Below are 16,454 nucleotides of genomic sequence, written 5' to 3'. Positions count from 1 at the left end.
TCCTCACCTAACAGAGGACCCCTCAATGGTTTCCTCGTGTGCCCTGTGATGGATCACCTTGTCCCACTTCAAAGCTGTCCTCCCCCAAAGCTTAGTGGCTCTGGCCAGAATGCCAATGACCATTGGGTGGCCCATTTGTGAATTGCAAAGATACAGGGAACTGTCACCAGGTCTTCTATTTCATCTGGCTTTTTTATAAATTCAGATTGGGTCAAATCTTATTTGAAGTTCAGAAAAATTAAGTAACGTGGAACCAAGTTCACATAGCTCATAAGAGGCAGAACAAGCTGTGGCACTCAATATCCAGCCCCCCACTTCATCCTTATAATGGAACCCAGGTTTTATCTAGATTATCAAAGCCCCAGCTAAGATATGTACCTTCCAGCCTCCCAGGCAGCTAGATCTGGCCAAAGAGAAGTAAACACAGTCAGGTCAGGTGATTGCCTTTCATCTCACTTAGAGTAAAAGCCAAAATCCTTACAAGTCTCCAAGGCCCTGTACCTTCTGCCCCAGTCCTCCCCTCTATGACCTTGATTCCTATTGTCCCTTTGCTAACTTTGCTCCAATCACATTGACCTCTGTGTACAGGACATTTCCCCATCCGCACGGCTCCCCTGTTACCTCTTTTAGGACTTAGCTCAATGACACTTCCCTGATCAGCTCTTTAAAACTGTGATGTTCCTCTCCCCAACACTCCCCATCACCCTTCTCTGTTTTATTTCTCTGCACTGAGGTCAATATTATCTCATGCGCCATATAGTTACCTTATTTTCTCTATCTCCCTCCACTAGAATGTAGGTTCCACAAAGGCAGTTTTCCAGTTTTGTTCATTGCTGTGGTCCAGTGCCTGGCATATGATTGGCACTCAATAAATATTTCTTAAATGGATACGTGTGGGACTTCTAGAAAGGCTGCTTAAGGGAAGGTGACTCAGGTGAGAGAATGCTCAGTGACCCTTCCTTCTTTCCTCCCTTCCTCCTTCCCACAGTTTGGAACTCAGACATGATGGCTGGACCTCCAGTCACCACCTTGGATGCTGAGATAACCCTGGGGATGGGAACCACACAGCAGGGTAGAGCAGAAAGACAAGAGGAGCCTAGGTGGAGCCACTTCAACAGCCCTGGATGACAATACCCAGATTTCTTTTACAGGAAGAATAGACTTCTACCGCATATAAACAACTGTGCTTTTGGGTACCTGGCACACTAGTGTACCCAGCTGGGTATGACTGCCCCAAACTTTACACTGTGTCAGAAAGTCCTTTCCTCCCTTCTCTGTGTGGCAAACTCCTACACTTTTCAGCACCACCCTCTCCTGAGCAAGTGTCCTGAACGTTGCCTTCTCTCTGTCTGGAAGAATTCCATTTCTCTTTCTTTGATTATCTTGGTAGGTTGTCTAAGGGTATTTCTTTCTAGTGGGTTCTGAACTCCTAGAGGACAGAAATCAATCATCTATTCTTCTCATGACCCTGGCAACTAGCACAGAACTTGGCACTAGGGCTCTATCTGGCACATAATAAGGGCTTAATAAGTGGATTCTGAGTTGATTGGCTGAACAACTCCGGGCTTAGAAAATCAACAACCACATCAATGATCCAACTACAGATTCTATTCTACCATTGCTCACATGTCAGAGCAAGAAGAGCTCATCATTCCAAGCATCATCACATTAATAATAACGACAAGGCTAATGATAATGATGATAGCCCCTTACACAGGAATATCACTTCATAATTTTCAAAGCGCTTTCCTATCTGTTATCTTATTTGTGTCTCACAATAGCCCTTGAAGCAGGCAGGGCCAGGTATGCCTCTGTTCCGGTTATAGATGAGGAACGTGGTGATCAGAGAGGCTAAATGAGTTTTCCAAGCCATTCAACTATTAAGAGGTAGAATTAAAACCAAAATGAGGTCTTCAGGCTGCCAAACCAGAGCTCAGCTGTGAATGATAAAACTAAATGACTAAAACAGCATGATGATGATAATAAATAAACCCCAAGCCCTCCAAAATGGGAACATAAAAAGAACTAGATTCTTTTTGTCCTAATAGATAAGGCCCATTTCCAAACACCGTGACAGCAAAATACTGAAAACAACAACCCAAACAGGAAGGAACTTGTTCAAAAGGTTGGATTAGAGCCATCCACTGAAATATAAGCACCTTTGAAAAGAATAGCAAACGTCTTTGACTACTAACATGGAAAGATGCCCAAGATCTATTGCTGGGCAAAACCCAAAACAAAGCAAAAAAAAAAAGCCAAGCCATGTTACAGATTAGTATATATGGTGTGATCCCTATTCATATAGAACAGGGATCTGCAAACTGCAGTCCACTGACTCGCTGCCTGTTTTTGTAAATAAAGTGTTACTGGAACACAACCGTACCCGTTTGTTTAACATATCGTCTATGGCTGTTTTAGCACTACAACAGCAGAATTGATAGCAACACAGACCCTCTGGTCTGCTAAGCCAAAAATATTTACTCTCTGGTCCTTTACAGAAGAGGTTCGCCAACCTCTGGTATAGCATGTACATTATTTATATGTATATAAAACATCTGGAATGAGGTAACCGTTAATATTGGTACTGCAGGGGATGGTAGTATTGGGAGATGTTAAGTTTTTAGAGCATATCTTATATGCTTCTGTATCATTTGAATTTTTCCAACGAACGTGTTACTTTGAAATAAGCATAAATGAAGAGATCTTGAATTTAGAAAGACAGACCATGGGAGAGCTGGGTGGTGGAAGTAGTCATGGCAGGAGCAGATGTGGAAAGTCGGTGGTAACTCCTTGGCCTACAGTGTTACTTCCAAGGGCTTGAAAGAGAAAATAGGTACTTTTTAGTACCTTTCAGTAAAAGGTGACTCATCTTGGCCTTTCCTGAGTTATTTCCGATTCTCTAACACTTGATTTGAACTCTTCATCCCTCTGTCTGAAACCCTCCCCACTCTTGCTCTTACACAGGGGGTTTCTTCTCAACCTTTAGGTCTCTGTTCACGTGTTACCTGCTTGGCGAGGCCTTCACCATTCTGAAGTGGGCTCCCCATGTCTCTTTCTTAGGATAGTTTGTTCTTTCCTAACTTATGCTTCTTGCTTCTTGTTTGTCTCCTTATTTACTGTCTGTTTCCCTCACTCACCTTTACATTCCCCTCGGGTGGGGACCCTGACACTTTTGTTCACCGCTGTGTCCTCTGCATCCAGCACAGGGCATGGCATGAAGGAGGAGCTTAATAAGCGTTTGTTGAATGAATGAACATTTACTAGACACGTGTATGGATGTCCTAGCCTGTCCCTCCCTCCCCAAGAGGAGGCTACCACACCTGCTGCAAGATAAGAATAAAGGTCCCTCCCACCCATCCTATTGGTTTCTCTGGCCTGAAAAAAGACACTAAACCTCCCTGGGACTCATCTTTAATAACTGTGTTCAAAAGACAGGATCCTCCTCCTTCCTCTTGCATCCTTCTAGCAGAGGGTAAAACTACCCAGGAGGCTGCATTCAGATGAGAAGTGTGCCAGAGCATGGTGTAATAGAAATCCACAGTTGACATGACTGCATTCAGAATCATCTCTCAGAAGGCCTGCCCAGAGATGACCAACACAGCACAGCCACCTTCCAGGAGCAACGGAACAGAGACATCTACAAATCCACCCCACCCACCCATCTTTGCTTTGTAATCAGGTGGCTTCCAACATCCCATTTGTAGTAGAAATGCCTGTCAGCCTAGGATGTGAACTCCATGGAGGCTGGGACTTTGTTTTGTTCCCTGCTCTGTTCTTAGCCCCTATAGCAGTGTCTGGCACATAGTAGGTGCCCAATAAATATTATTGACTGAACAAATGAATCAAAATGCCTGATCTGCCTTTGCCCCTTATGCAAAAGCCTAATCCACCACCTAATCCACCTAATGACACCACTCAGTGGATACCTGACTTAAGCTTGTCAATCTGATGGTCCTTTGGGATTTGGAGTTGGGCTACAAACTGGGAAGTGATTCAAAGCCAAGAGTGAGGAAGCCCTACTGTCCTAGGAGAATGGAGAAGCAATGAAAATTGACCTGCAGAGAAAGGTGAATGTAGCATGTACTCAGAAAGGAGCAGGGAGCAGACGGAGTGGCCCTGGAGAGGGCGGAGGGTGATTTCAACCTCCGATTTTCCCATCCTGATTGTAATCCCCTTGGGAGGTCATGCTTCCTGTCCTTGGGCTCTTGTATTCTAAAAATGTATTCCCTTTCGGTGTTAAGTGAGAGTGAGTGTTTATCATCTGTATCGTTAAAATACAGAATGCTCTTTAGCTTAAATCAGTTTGGCTGTTAGTTGTTTTCTTATAATAAAGTCTTCTTTTTGCCTCAAGTTGGTTTAAGTGTTTGTTTTTCACATTTTTTAATAATAAATTGCTCTTTTTTCTGCTTAAGTTGGTCTGAGTGAGTTTCTTGATATGAACTAAATGATCCCTCACTAAGATGGGATGAAACTGTTTCTGCTTCCCCCTTGGGAAGCTGGTGGGAAATGGGGAAAGGCTCCTGGTCTGTTCACCTTGGGCCAAAGGAGGAGTTGACCTGGGTCAGAGAGTGGTTTTCACTGGGCTAAGCCCAGCTGAGTCTGGCAACACCTCTCCAAGTCAGTCCTCAAACACCTCCCAGAGCAGAACCCTTGAAGCCACAGCTCCTGGGAGACCCAGATCCTCAGCATTAGTGGAGCCCTGGATCTCTCTGCCTTTGGACAGAAGATGGCTTCTAGATAGAGGAGGTCAATTCTTCTTTTCCTAAGAATCCACACCTGCCTCAGTGTGCAAGTCCTCCATGGGCTACCATCTCTATCCAGGGTGTTCTATGGACTCGCAGGGAGTAGAGTGTCTAAATTCTTTGCCATGGATTGGAGAAGTATACAGGACACACATACACATACATCAGGAATATTCATATATTTCCCACACTCATATATATATATATATGTATATATATAAACCCCACACTACCATCTATATATGTGTGTACAAAACATCAAATTCATACTTTATATCTTCAACAAACAGAAAAGAAAATCTACTTCATTCTACTGGGCTAGCCCCATGAAGAGAGGTTTTCCCTTCCAAACAAGGGCAGAATGAATGAAATATCCATCACCCAGGAAAAAAAGGCAATGGAATGGAAGAAGTTGGATCAAAGTATGTGACAACTACCTACTGGTATGGGGCACGCTGCTAGGTGCTGTGCCTATTGACCAGCCTTCACAACAACCCCTTCATATGGTGTCACTGTCCCTCCTCTTTGACAGACAAGGAAGTGATGTCAGAGAAGTTAAGTAACTTGTTTAAAGCCATATAGGTGATAAGTGATGGCAGTTTCCCCTATACAGATATTGAACATGGGAGAATGTCGTCTAGTCCTTGGGATCCAGTAGCAGAGTAGACCCATTCCAGGAATCCAGGGATCCTGGGATATGGAGAAGGAGACCATGGGGTAAGACAGGGTGTCCCTGGGCTCCATCAAATGGGCTACCTGACCAGAGGCTAGGGACATAGTAGAGGGATCACCCATGTTAGGAGGTGTGTAATCTGAGAAGGAAGGAAGGAGGGCAGCTCCAGTTCTCACCAGGTACCTCCCACCCCAAGCAGACACATTTATTTGGCACTTGTACCACAGATCCTCATAAGGTGGTAGAGGGTGCGTGGGTGGGTTGTCCCTCCCCCCTCCCCTCTCCCCAGTAACTGGCCTCCTTCAGCTGCTTGCCTGGTTCAGATGGCAGCCCGGAAGGCTTTATTCTCTGGAGCTGTGTGTTGGATCTGAGGACCCCTCTAGATATGGGCTTGGGCCAACAGCTGAACGTGGAAGGGGCTTCTTTGGGAAAGAGGACCTAGAAGTGTAGCTCTAGCACATGGATTCATGGAGAAGACTTGGGGGAGAGGTGGCCACAGCCAGTTTTCCAGGAACAAGGTGACCAGGGAGGAAGCTGAGGGAGTTTCTTCCCAGTGGCCACTGTAACCAGGGATGATGAAATGCAGTCATCTTGTAAGAGGCTGGAAGTGGTGACATCTGGGGTAAAAGTTTAGAATCTCTGTGATGTAGAAGACCCAGGTGGGACGAGTCAGGTGTGGCTCTGGTCATTGCTAAGGCCTGGCTGGGGTTAAAGGATATCCCCTGTGGTGGCTCCAAGTGCCATGTTTGTGTGACTTCTGGCTGTGCTCAGCCACTTGAGTGTGCATTTAATAAAAGATGCAGTTGTGCAAGGTTTAGGCATTGGAAGGATCTGGGGGCAGGAAAATTGCGGGGACTGATGACAGTGTGATTAAAGAGATGAATAATAATGAAATGATGATGATGATACGGCAGTGGGGATGGTGGTGGGCGGAGCAATGGGGTTCCCAGGCTGAGTCTAAGTCATGCCTTCGGATAGAATTCCACAACTTGTGACTGTGTTTGTTCTGATATCAGCGTGTGGAGATTGAGTACAGGAGGTTTATCCAATGGCAGGTGTCTGGAGGAAGAGAAGATGGCAAAGTATCCACTTCCCAGGGCAGCCCCATGAGAAAAGATGACCACAGGCAAAACATTCTCTAACTTGCACACCAAGCATCTTCTAGAACTGTATCTGACACACAGCAAGTGATGGAGAGTTATGAGGATTTCGGTGAGTTGATGGATGTGAACTGCTCAGGACAGTGCTGGCAGTTGGCAGGCGCTAAGTTAACTGCCATTATGACTGGGATTGTTTGTGAGCTCGTGTGAGATATTCCCAGGAGTTGCCACAAATATTTAATTAAGGGACACTTTAAAAGGTTGCTGAGGTCTCACATTATGCAAGTGGGGGAAATGAGCTGGGAGCTTTTTAATTTTAACTGGTACTGTGACCCCATTTGTACACACAGGCTGATGAGACCTGGGTGAACTTGGGTTACAGTAGCAATAATAAAATCGATCATCTCAACAGGATCTACAGAGTGTTTAGTCCATATCGGGCATTATCCTCACACATTTCAGTTATACGTATAAAATATCTTCTGCAATATAACTATTATTACCACCATTTTATAGATGGAGAAATGGGTTCCAAGAGACAATAATTTGCCAAGCTCACAAATCAAGAAAAAAATGGAGCTAGGATTTGGATAATGGGGCCTGGGTTCGTTAGAGAAGAAGAAAAGGTCAAAAAGAGAATAGCAGAGCAGAAGAAAGTGGAGTGCTCGAGAGCCTGGGATACTCCCGCTGCTGCTACCATGTGAACATTACAAAATGTTTGGAAGATGCCAGAGCCCAGACCAAGGGCTTTAATGCATGGACTCATCAATTATGTTTCTGTGCTGTAGGAATTATTTGACCATTATTTTACAGATGAAGAAATGGAGTTTCGGAGAGGTTAAATAACTTGCTCAAGGCCACACAACAAACATAAGCCATGCACCCACTTGATCTGTCAATGCTCTTGACTGGGCAGGGACCAAGACCTGTTTTTGTAAGCAAATTTTTATTAGAACACAGCCATGCCCATTGCTTTCTGTTCAGTCTTTGGCTGCTTTCATGCTACAAGGGCAGTGCCGAGTAACCCAGATAGACTGCGTGGCTCACAAGCCTGAACTATTTTACCGTCTGGCCCTTTAAGAAAAAATTTGCCAGCCCGGCTCTCGACCCTCACACTCTTCAGCTTGCCTTCATTAATCTAAAAGTGGAATGAGAATAAAAGGATGGGATAGCTAGAGGGATGAGAAGATGTGATCAGGAAGTATCAGAAAGCATCCAGTCTATGACAAGGAGCTAGAGGATAGCCGAGGAAAGGCCTTGCGACAAAGGTCCAGGCACTTGTGACCCCAGGAGCTGGATGGTCTGTCCACATGGGTGCTGAAGTTATCCAGGAGGGTGGGACGCTTTGGGGTAGAGAGGAGGACTGAGCCTCATATCAGAACCCTCAGCAAATGCAGGGACGTGGCAATGAAGACGTCAGCGGATGGCATGAGCTGAGGCTATGAGACTCAAGAAGACCTAGGCATGATCCTCACAGAACAAGGAGCGAAGGGGAGTAGTGACGTGGCAGCAGAAATGAGGTGCAAGAAGAACGTGAGGCCCCTTTTCTCCCAGGCCTGGGGCACCTGGGTGTGAGGGACTAAGCCACCCAGAGGGCCACAGAGAGGCAGGGGCTCTGCAGGTGGCAGCGGGCTCCCTGTGATCCCGTCCAGCGCTCTCCTCGCCACATTACACCTTCCCCATCCCTGGCCAGGTCTGGCTGGCCCTGCTCTCAGTCATCTCTGCTCCCTGGGCCCTCGTCATCTCTGTTCCCGGGGCCCTCACCTGCGTAGTCGATGACGAAGCCGGCGTTGCTCACTGACGCATCGCTGCGGAAGGCGAGGAAGAGGCTGTTGCTGCTGCTCTCGATGCGGCCTGGGAGTTGGGAGCCATAGAAGCTTCCTATGAGGGGGCTGAGAGAGTCCCGTCCATCGTAGATATGGAGGAAGTCATAGCCAGGCTCCAAGTTAAAGCTGGGGAACAAAAACATCCCGCCCCCATCCCACTAAGGTCAAATAAAGACGGTACTGGCCTCGGGTTCGACTGAAGGACAGGGCCTCCATCCCACCAGCGCCCAACCCAAGACCTACTGGTGGGGAGGGGGAGGATGAAGCCCCCGTGACCTCCCAGTAGGGAGAGAAGATGGATAAGGCAGCCTCGGGCGGAGGAACCAGATTCTAGCATCGGGTGTCCAGAAAGCTGGAGTTGAAAACCTATTTTAGCTGGAGCTAAAATATTTTTAAAAATTGAAATATATTTGACATGGCATGTAAATTTGAGGCATACAACATGTTGATTGGATACATTTGTCCATTGTTATATGATTGGCATTGTAGCAATAATTAGCACCTCTGACACATCACATAATTATCGTTTCTTTTTAGTGGTTGGAATGATTAAGATCTAGCCGATTAGCAAGTTTGATGATGATAACACAATATTGTTGTCTATATTTACTACACTGTGCACAGAAGGGAAAATCAGTTACCAGCTCTACACAGAGTGGTCAGACCCAGGTCTCTTACCTGCCTCTAATGTCTTTATACTCTCCATGCTGCACCCCCTTTTCTGAGGGGAAAGAGCCACGCCACGAGCCATTCCCAGGCAGGAAGGGGCCTATTCTGATGAAGGACCCTCACTTTATTCCTTTACCCTGGGGCTGGTTCTCAGCTCTCCTCAGGATCTGCTCCCATCCCACTCCTGGCTCTCACAGGTGTGCCTCTTTCTCAGCAATCCTGACCCTAGTCTAGGAAAAAACTCATTTTACAAACTGTCTTAGCTTAGCAAATTGAATATTAGAGTTTTTGAGTGTAATTTACCCTGTTGGAATGGTTAGCATGAAAGTGATGGAAAATACCAAGGACTGTCAAGAACGTGGAGCCACTGGAACGCTCATATCCTACTGGTGGGAGTGTAAATTGGTTCAACCACTTGGGAAAACTGTTTTGCAGTATCTACTAGACCTGAACATATGCGTGCCCTATGATGCAGCGGTGCCACTCTTGGGTGTACATCCAACAAAGGCAATTGGTGCCAATCAAAGGTGTAAAGATGGAAACAACAGAAGTAAATGAGTTTGCAGAGAATAGAGTTCTGATGCAAACTGGTTCATAGCCCAACCAAGGGCTAGGATACTCAGACACTCCGCTTGGCAGGACTGAGAACAAAATGGCGGTTCTAACCTTTAGCTAAGACATGGCAGAGAGATGAGGCCATGAAATATCTAGGACAAAAGGGGTAGGGCTGCAGAGAGACAGGACGGGGATCTGGGAAGATTGGAGGTGGAGCCAGGTGTGCACTGGCCTCCCTCCTACACAGCACCCTCTCACACTGGTGTCAGCTGCAGGGTCACCCCACCATTGCTGGGTGGTATGGTCTTCTTGCTCCCATAGTTCAGCTTCTTCATTGACTCTTTCAAAGGGCACCAGGGAAGGGTTTGGGAGTGGGTCAATTTGGGTCACAAATTATGGCTCCATCGCTTCCAAAATGCCTTCCATCTGCCCTTGCTTTCCATCAATCATCAGGTTTTATCTGAGCACCCTCAGTATGCTGGGCACTGTGCAAGGTGCCCAGGATGCAGGGATGTAGCGGACATCACCCCGTCTTCAAGACGGTGACGGATCTGAAGGAAATGACAGACGTGAAGACAACAAAGTCTAGAGTCTGTACAGGCATGTGGGAACACAGCACCAAGTTTGTGGGGGAGGATGGGAATGAAGTTTGTCTTGGCATTAAAAGACCCTCAGTGATTGGACAAGGAGGGAAAAGGAAGTCGCTAAGAAGGGAGAAGCAGAAGCAAAGTCACGAAGGCATGAAATAGTTTTGGAGACTGTGAGTGGTTCAGTCTGGCTGAAGCTCAGGGGTTAGACGGGGTGGAGTTAGGACTGGGTGGGGGAACTGAGGGGAGAGGTAGGCTGGGGCCAGATGGCTTGGAATGAAACTCAAAAGACTGGACCAAAAAAATATCCCAAAACAAAACAAACAAAAGGTTTGGAACCTTAATTTATAGAGAAGAAGGAGCCATTATAGGATTCAGAAATAAAGAATACCTTTGTTTCTTTGCTTTTGAATGGAGGTATAATTTATACACCATGAAATAATCAGATCTAAAGTAAATCACTCCCAGTTTTGACACATGTATATCAAGATCCAGAAGGTTTCCACCATCCCCCAAATTTCCCAGGTGCCCCTTCCCAATCAATCTTCCCCGCCCCCAGAAGATACCACTGAACTGATTTTTATCACCTTGATTAGTTTTGCTGATCCTAAAATTTCATATTAGTGGAATCATACATTATGTACTGTTGTGTGTCTTCTTTCAGTCAGCGGGAGATTTTGAGACTCATCCACGTTGTTGCATGTGTCAGTAGTTCATTTCTTTTTATTGCTGAGTAGTATATTACCGTATGTTAAAATGGAAAATGAGGCGCATATTTCAGCGTTTTCCAGTGTCAACATCACACTGACAGCTAGCTAAAGACGAGACTGGCACAGAAGGCAAAGATGGGGAGGAATCAGTTAGGAGCCTATGGCAGTAATTCAGACAGAAAACAATAAGGGCTTCAACCAAGCCAGCAGCCGGGAGAATGGAGAAGAAGGGAAAATCGGAGGTTAAGGCAGCAGAGGCTCCATGCCTTGGCCACTAACAGAAGGAGCAGTGAAGGTGGATGATGGGGCCGCTCCCCCATTTTCAGAATAGAGCTCATCTGTGGGGAGAAGCAGGAGGCTTAGTTTTGTATGTGTTGTAATTGAGGAGCCTGCAGGCATCAGACAGAGACCATCCAACAGTTGGCTATGGGGCCTGCAGCCCACAAGAGAGTGTGGGCAGGTGGTAGAGGGGAGTCTCCAGTTTACAAGAGGAGAGTGAAGCATCCGAGTGGATGAGCTTGTCCAGGAAGGAGGTGTGGCGAGAAGACAAGGAATCTGTGACAGAGCCTGGCAGAGGGCAGAGGGCATGAAAAAGAAGCCACAAAGTCCCAGAAGGAGCTGGAGGGCCAGCGGGGGAGTAAGTCCACGAAACCAAGCGGAGAAGCCGGGGAAGGATGGACAGAGTGATGGAAAGGATAAAGCATGGAAAGTGCTAGTTGGTTTGGCAGCCAGGAGTGCGTGGGAGTTTCAGAGGCGTTTCCAGTGGAACCGTGGAGGAAGAAACCAGATGTCAGTGATGGGAAAGAGAACAAGAGGCGAGGAAGGAGAGAAAGGCAGAGCCAATTCTTTTGAAGAGTTCGCTTTTAAGAGAAACCAAGGAGCTCGCGCCGGATCTTGAAGGGGGAGCAGCTGAGAGACACCTGGGCTGTTCCTACACTGGGGAGGCAGATGGGAGGAGCCGGTGACAGCAGAGGAGGAGAAATCAGAAGGACAGGGGGGAAAGGACCCGGCAGTGCCCTACTTTCTGCATCTTAGCATCTTAGCATCATCAGAGGTTAAAAAGAAAGAAAGAAAGAAAGAAAGAAGAAAGAAAGAAAGAAATAATAATAGCTACTTCATAAATTACCCTAAGGATTAAATAAGACAATAATATGTGTGAAGCCATGGAGCACAGTGCTGGGCCCACAGGAGCTGTTCAATATATGTTGGTTTCTCTCCTTTTCTGGACCCCTTCACCCCCCTGGGATGAAATCCCGCTCACAGCAGACCTATGTATACTCACCCAGAGACCCAGGTTTGCACCCCTCACTGCTCTGAACCCTCCATCTCCCACCAGGGGGAAAGGTACATACATGTTAAATACCAGGGCGATGACGTAGTCCGGAGAGACGGTCACCTTCCAGTCGCACTCCTTGCCTGGCGGGTAGGGTTCTGGGTAATTTGGTGACAGGATGACTCCCGATGGTCCCGTCAGGTCTCCCCCGCAGGGAGCTGAGGAGAGAGGAAGATGAGGGTGAGACTGTCCCCTTCACTTGGTCACCTTTCAATGGGTATTGGTAGAGGAGGGGCCGAGTCTCATACACCTAAATTAGAACTTGGTTCCAGGGGCCCAGGGGAGGGTGGACTGCAATGGGCATGAGGTTTCACCTTCAAGTGATAGAGGTGTTTGGAACAGGATAGAGGAGGTGCTTGTACAACATTGTCAATGTACTAAGTGTCACTGAACTGTTCATTTTTCAATGGTTAATTTTTTTTTTTTTTTTTTTTTTGCAGTACGCGGGCCTCTCACTGTTGTGGCCTCTGCCGTTGCGGAGCACAGGCTCCGGACGCGCAGGCTCAGCGGCCATGGCTCACGGGCCCAGCCGCTCCGCGGCATGTGGGATCTTCCCAGACCGGGGCACGAACCCGTGTCCCCTGCATCGGCAGGCGGACTCTCAACCACTGCGCCACCAGGGAAGCCCAATGGTTAATGTTATGATACGGGAACCTCACCACGCGGTTATTAAAAAGTAAAACCAAAATACCTGGCTCTGCCACTTCCTGGCTGTGTGACTTTAGGCAATTTACCTAACCTCCCTGGACCTCAGTGTCCTTCCGCTATTGCACAGATAATACCTCTTTCATGGGGTAGTTGTAAAGATTTTAGAGATGTCTGTTAAAGCACTTGGCACACCGTACGTAGTCAATATATAGAGCCATCACTAGGCTTTTAGATATGAAATACACAGTCTCCTTCCAGGGCCTCACATCCTGTCTCTGGGCGAGCTTTGTGGGTATTTACCATGAGTCCCAGCGCACTTAATGTCAGGAGGAGCGGAAAGCAATCATGTGTACCTGCCAAGTGTGCCTGGCCTCCTACGCTGCCAGTGCTCTTAGGGCTGCAGATACCTTCCAATTTTCTCAAAGCCTTTGTCCAAGAGATCATGTGTTCCTCCGTTGTATGGAGATGTTACAAAACCCCAATTAGTCCACAGTGGTCCCCCTCCCCTGAAATAACGGGCCTTTCCAGGGGCAGGGAGTGGGGAGGTGGCCAGGGATACATCAAGCGATTCATCCAGAGCCCTCTGGGGGCACTTCCCAGATCCTGAATCAGGGTCTCCCCCAAATGGCTGGGTTATTGCACCATAGCATGAGGGTCTGGTAAAGTAGAGGCTGGGGGTGTATGGGGCTGCTAACAGGAAAAGATGGCTGAGACTCTAAACATGGCTTGGTCTGAAAACCTCAGGGCAGCACTGGAGGTTGGCGGTACTTTAGGCAAATAGTGAGCCCACAGGAACGGACGTGGAGGTGGGAGCCAAGGGTACATCAGGACTGAACTTCAGAGGGGCCATTTGCTTGTCCCAGAGCTGAGCTTTATTGCCTCAGTGTAGCTTTTACTCAGGGTGAGGTTAAAGGGCTGGATCAATCCCCAGCAGGGTCTCTTTACAAAATGGTAGGTCTTCAGACCAGGCCATTAAAGCCCTAATGTGGCTGAACATAAAACCTGAGGCGTCATGAGTAGTGTGGGTTTTTTTCTGTGGAGAATATATATCAAGTACCAACTTGAGTACCAGAAACACTCAAGTGGACACCTATTAAATGTCAGACACAACGTACAGCATTTTAGATTCATTACCTCATTTCTGTCTCATAACAACTTGCTGAGTTATGGATTATTCTTCCTGACTCAGAAAGGAGGAAACTGAGGCTCAGAGAGGTTAAGGAACTTGCCCAGAGTCATTCTGAGACTCAGACCCACATCTGCCGGGTCCCAAAGTCCGTCACTTCCCCATTCTTCTGCACTGCCTTGGAATCGTTGGCCGCAGTGGGAGTGGAGAGGGTTGTCCCTCCCTGCAAGCTGGCAGGGGAGGGGCCCCAGGCGAAGAGATTCTAGGAGCGAGGATGGTCCCTCGAGCCTGGTCTGCCTTGTATCTCACTCACTTCTTCTCCACTGAACCCTCTCTAGACAAGATGGTTAGATGGATGGGACAGACTGGAGGCCTGCCTGATAAGGATAAAACCTTGGACTTAACAAAGCAAGACCACACAGTGCAGTCCACAGAGAGTGGCCCTACCCAGTCTGGGCTAGAAACACAGTGATGCAGCCAGTGAGAGTAGGAAGCCCTGTCACGGCAGCAGTCCCAGCTACCGGGGCATCTTCCTAATGATGCCTCCATTCGGGAAAGGGCTGCTAAGCACGACCTATCTTTACAGCCCAGGGGTTCCTTCCCTTAAGCTGCCACAGGTGGGGTGAATCTGGGTGTTCCAAAACTGTTCCCGTTATTCTTCCGCCAACCCCCAAAGTGCCCTCAGCGTGTTTGGGTTCGTGGCCCCCGCCCTGGCCCAGCTCCCTGGCAGATGGCTCCTCAGTATCGGACAGTCAGGCATCTGCTTCCCACTCAGGACCCCGGCGTGGGCCTCACCGCCCTCCGCCAGTTGTCCTCAAGGCCCTGGCTGGACTCCTGGGCTGCTTCACCCACAGGACAGACAGGTCCCGCTGCTTGGGCGGGGCTGGGAGAGGGGCACAAAGTCCCCCTTCCCCTTCTAGGCCCAGGCACTGGCCAGCAGGACAACTGAGCTGTAGGAGACTAAATGAGGCCTTGGTGACATCCCAGTGGCACCCCATCCTTTCAGCGGGTACTCAACCAAGCTGGATCAGCAGCCAGGCCTCCCTTCCAATCCTGGTCACTGGCGCCCCCTCGCCCCACCGTCAGGCCCGGTCTGCTCCCCACTGAGTTAGAAGGAGAAGGCAGGCTCCATCCTCAGGCCCAGGCTTGACCTTACAAACCACGTTGCCCAGGTTGGAATGGCAACAGGTGATCATTCCAGGCGGCTAAAAAGTGGGCAGGCTGTGCCGACAGGTGAGAGTTGTGAAAAAGACCATTGATTTCGATGTTACACAGTCCTGGGTTCCAATTTTGACCCAGCTACCTCCTAGCTGTGAGTTTGTACGAGACTATCCCACCTCTCTGAGTCTCTGTTATCTAATCTATAAAATAAAAAAAAAGAGAAAGAATAATGACGATAATGGCCTCTAACATACACAGTGTTTACTATGAACCAGGCATGGTTCTGAGTGCTTTACAGCATTATCTTATTCAATTCTCAAAACAACCCCATGAGATCGGTACTATTATCTTCCCCGTTTTACAGGGCAGGAAAATGAGGCACAGGGAGATGAAGTGATTTGTCTAAGGCTACACAGTTTGTCATGGTGAAGTGGGACTCAAACCCAGGCAGTTGGAATCCAGAACCCAAGCTCTAAACTTACTGCACGGTGATTTCATTTGTGAATACGTAGGTACAACGTCTAGCCCAGCACCTATCCTGGGGATGACGCTCAATGAACATTTGTTATTTCCCTTTGCTTCCGCCCTATAATGAAGGGGGAGGACGACCAGCCAGACCCATCCTGGCAGACTGCCAAGGGAGCTGGAAATTAGGGGCTTGTCACTGGGATTTCCAGGCTGTTAGAGAGGACAGGCAGGGGTTCACTTAGCTGCGAGGAACATTTCCCCGCGCCGAGCTCAGAAGAGCGGGTAACGAAAGCTGAATTAGCCTCTCTGCTCTGCTGGCTGCCCGTTTACTGGGTCAGAGAGTTGAAGCAATTTCCCCAAGGCTACTGAACTAGTAAATGGCAGAGCAAGGAACTAAACCTGGATCTGTCTTCTTCAATATCCTATACTCTCTCAACGTATCACAACACATAGTTGAGAACTGAGCTTGCTCTGGAACCCAGGTCTCGCCTTCCTGTCTGCAGTACATTCACGGAGATCCAACCACACATACCCATGTGACTCCTCATTGCCACCGAGGGACAGGACTTAGTGTCAACACCAGGCCTCAGAGCATGCCCAGTAAAGGCCAGTCCTCAGATGCCTGGTCAGCGCCTCCCCTGAGTCTGTGTGCAAAGAGGTGCAGGGCGTCGCTGGGGTGGGCAATGCTGGGGTGCATCTCAGGAAGTCCCCTGAGCCCAGCTCCGGGGTGGGAATCAGTGTGGGAGTTAGGAAAGCGAAAAGCTTCGCATTCAGACTGATGTGGGTGTGACTCTTGGCTCTGCCGGTACCGGCTCTGTGATTTGAGGCAAGATACTCAAAGTCGCCTAAGCTTCAG

General features: G+C 48.1%; 1 protein-coding gene across 1 annotated transcript in view; it reads right to left on the bottom strand.

Moving 5' to 3' along the window:
- CSMD2 (CUB and Sushi multiple domains 2) overlaps positions 1-16,454 on the bottom strand; it is a 675,416-nt gene that overhangs the window by 147,839 nt on the left and 511,123 nt on the right. The window contains 2 exon segments of the mRNA XM_081223918.1: positions 8,280-8,467; positions 12,215-12,353. Coding sequence (XP_081080044.1) covers positions 8,280-8,467; positions 12,215-12,353 — 327 coding nt within the window.

This window comes from Mesoplodon bidens (assembly GCF_964165515.1).
Source record: "Mesoplodon bidens genome assembly, chromosome: 2".
In the NCBI taxonomy this organism is placed as follows: Eukaryota; Metazoa; Chordata; class Mammalia; order Artiodactyla; family Ziphiidae; genus Mesoplodon; species Mesoplodon bidens.
This window is presented reverse-complemented; position numbering and strand designations above follow the sequence as displayed.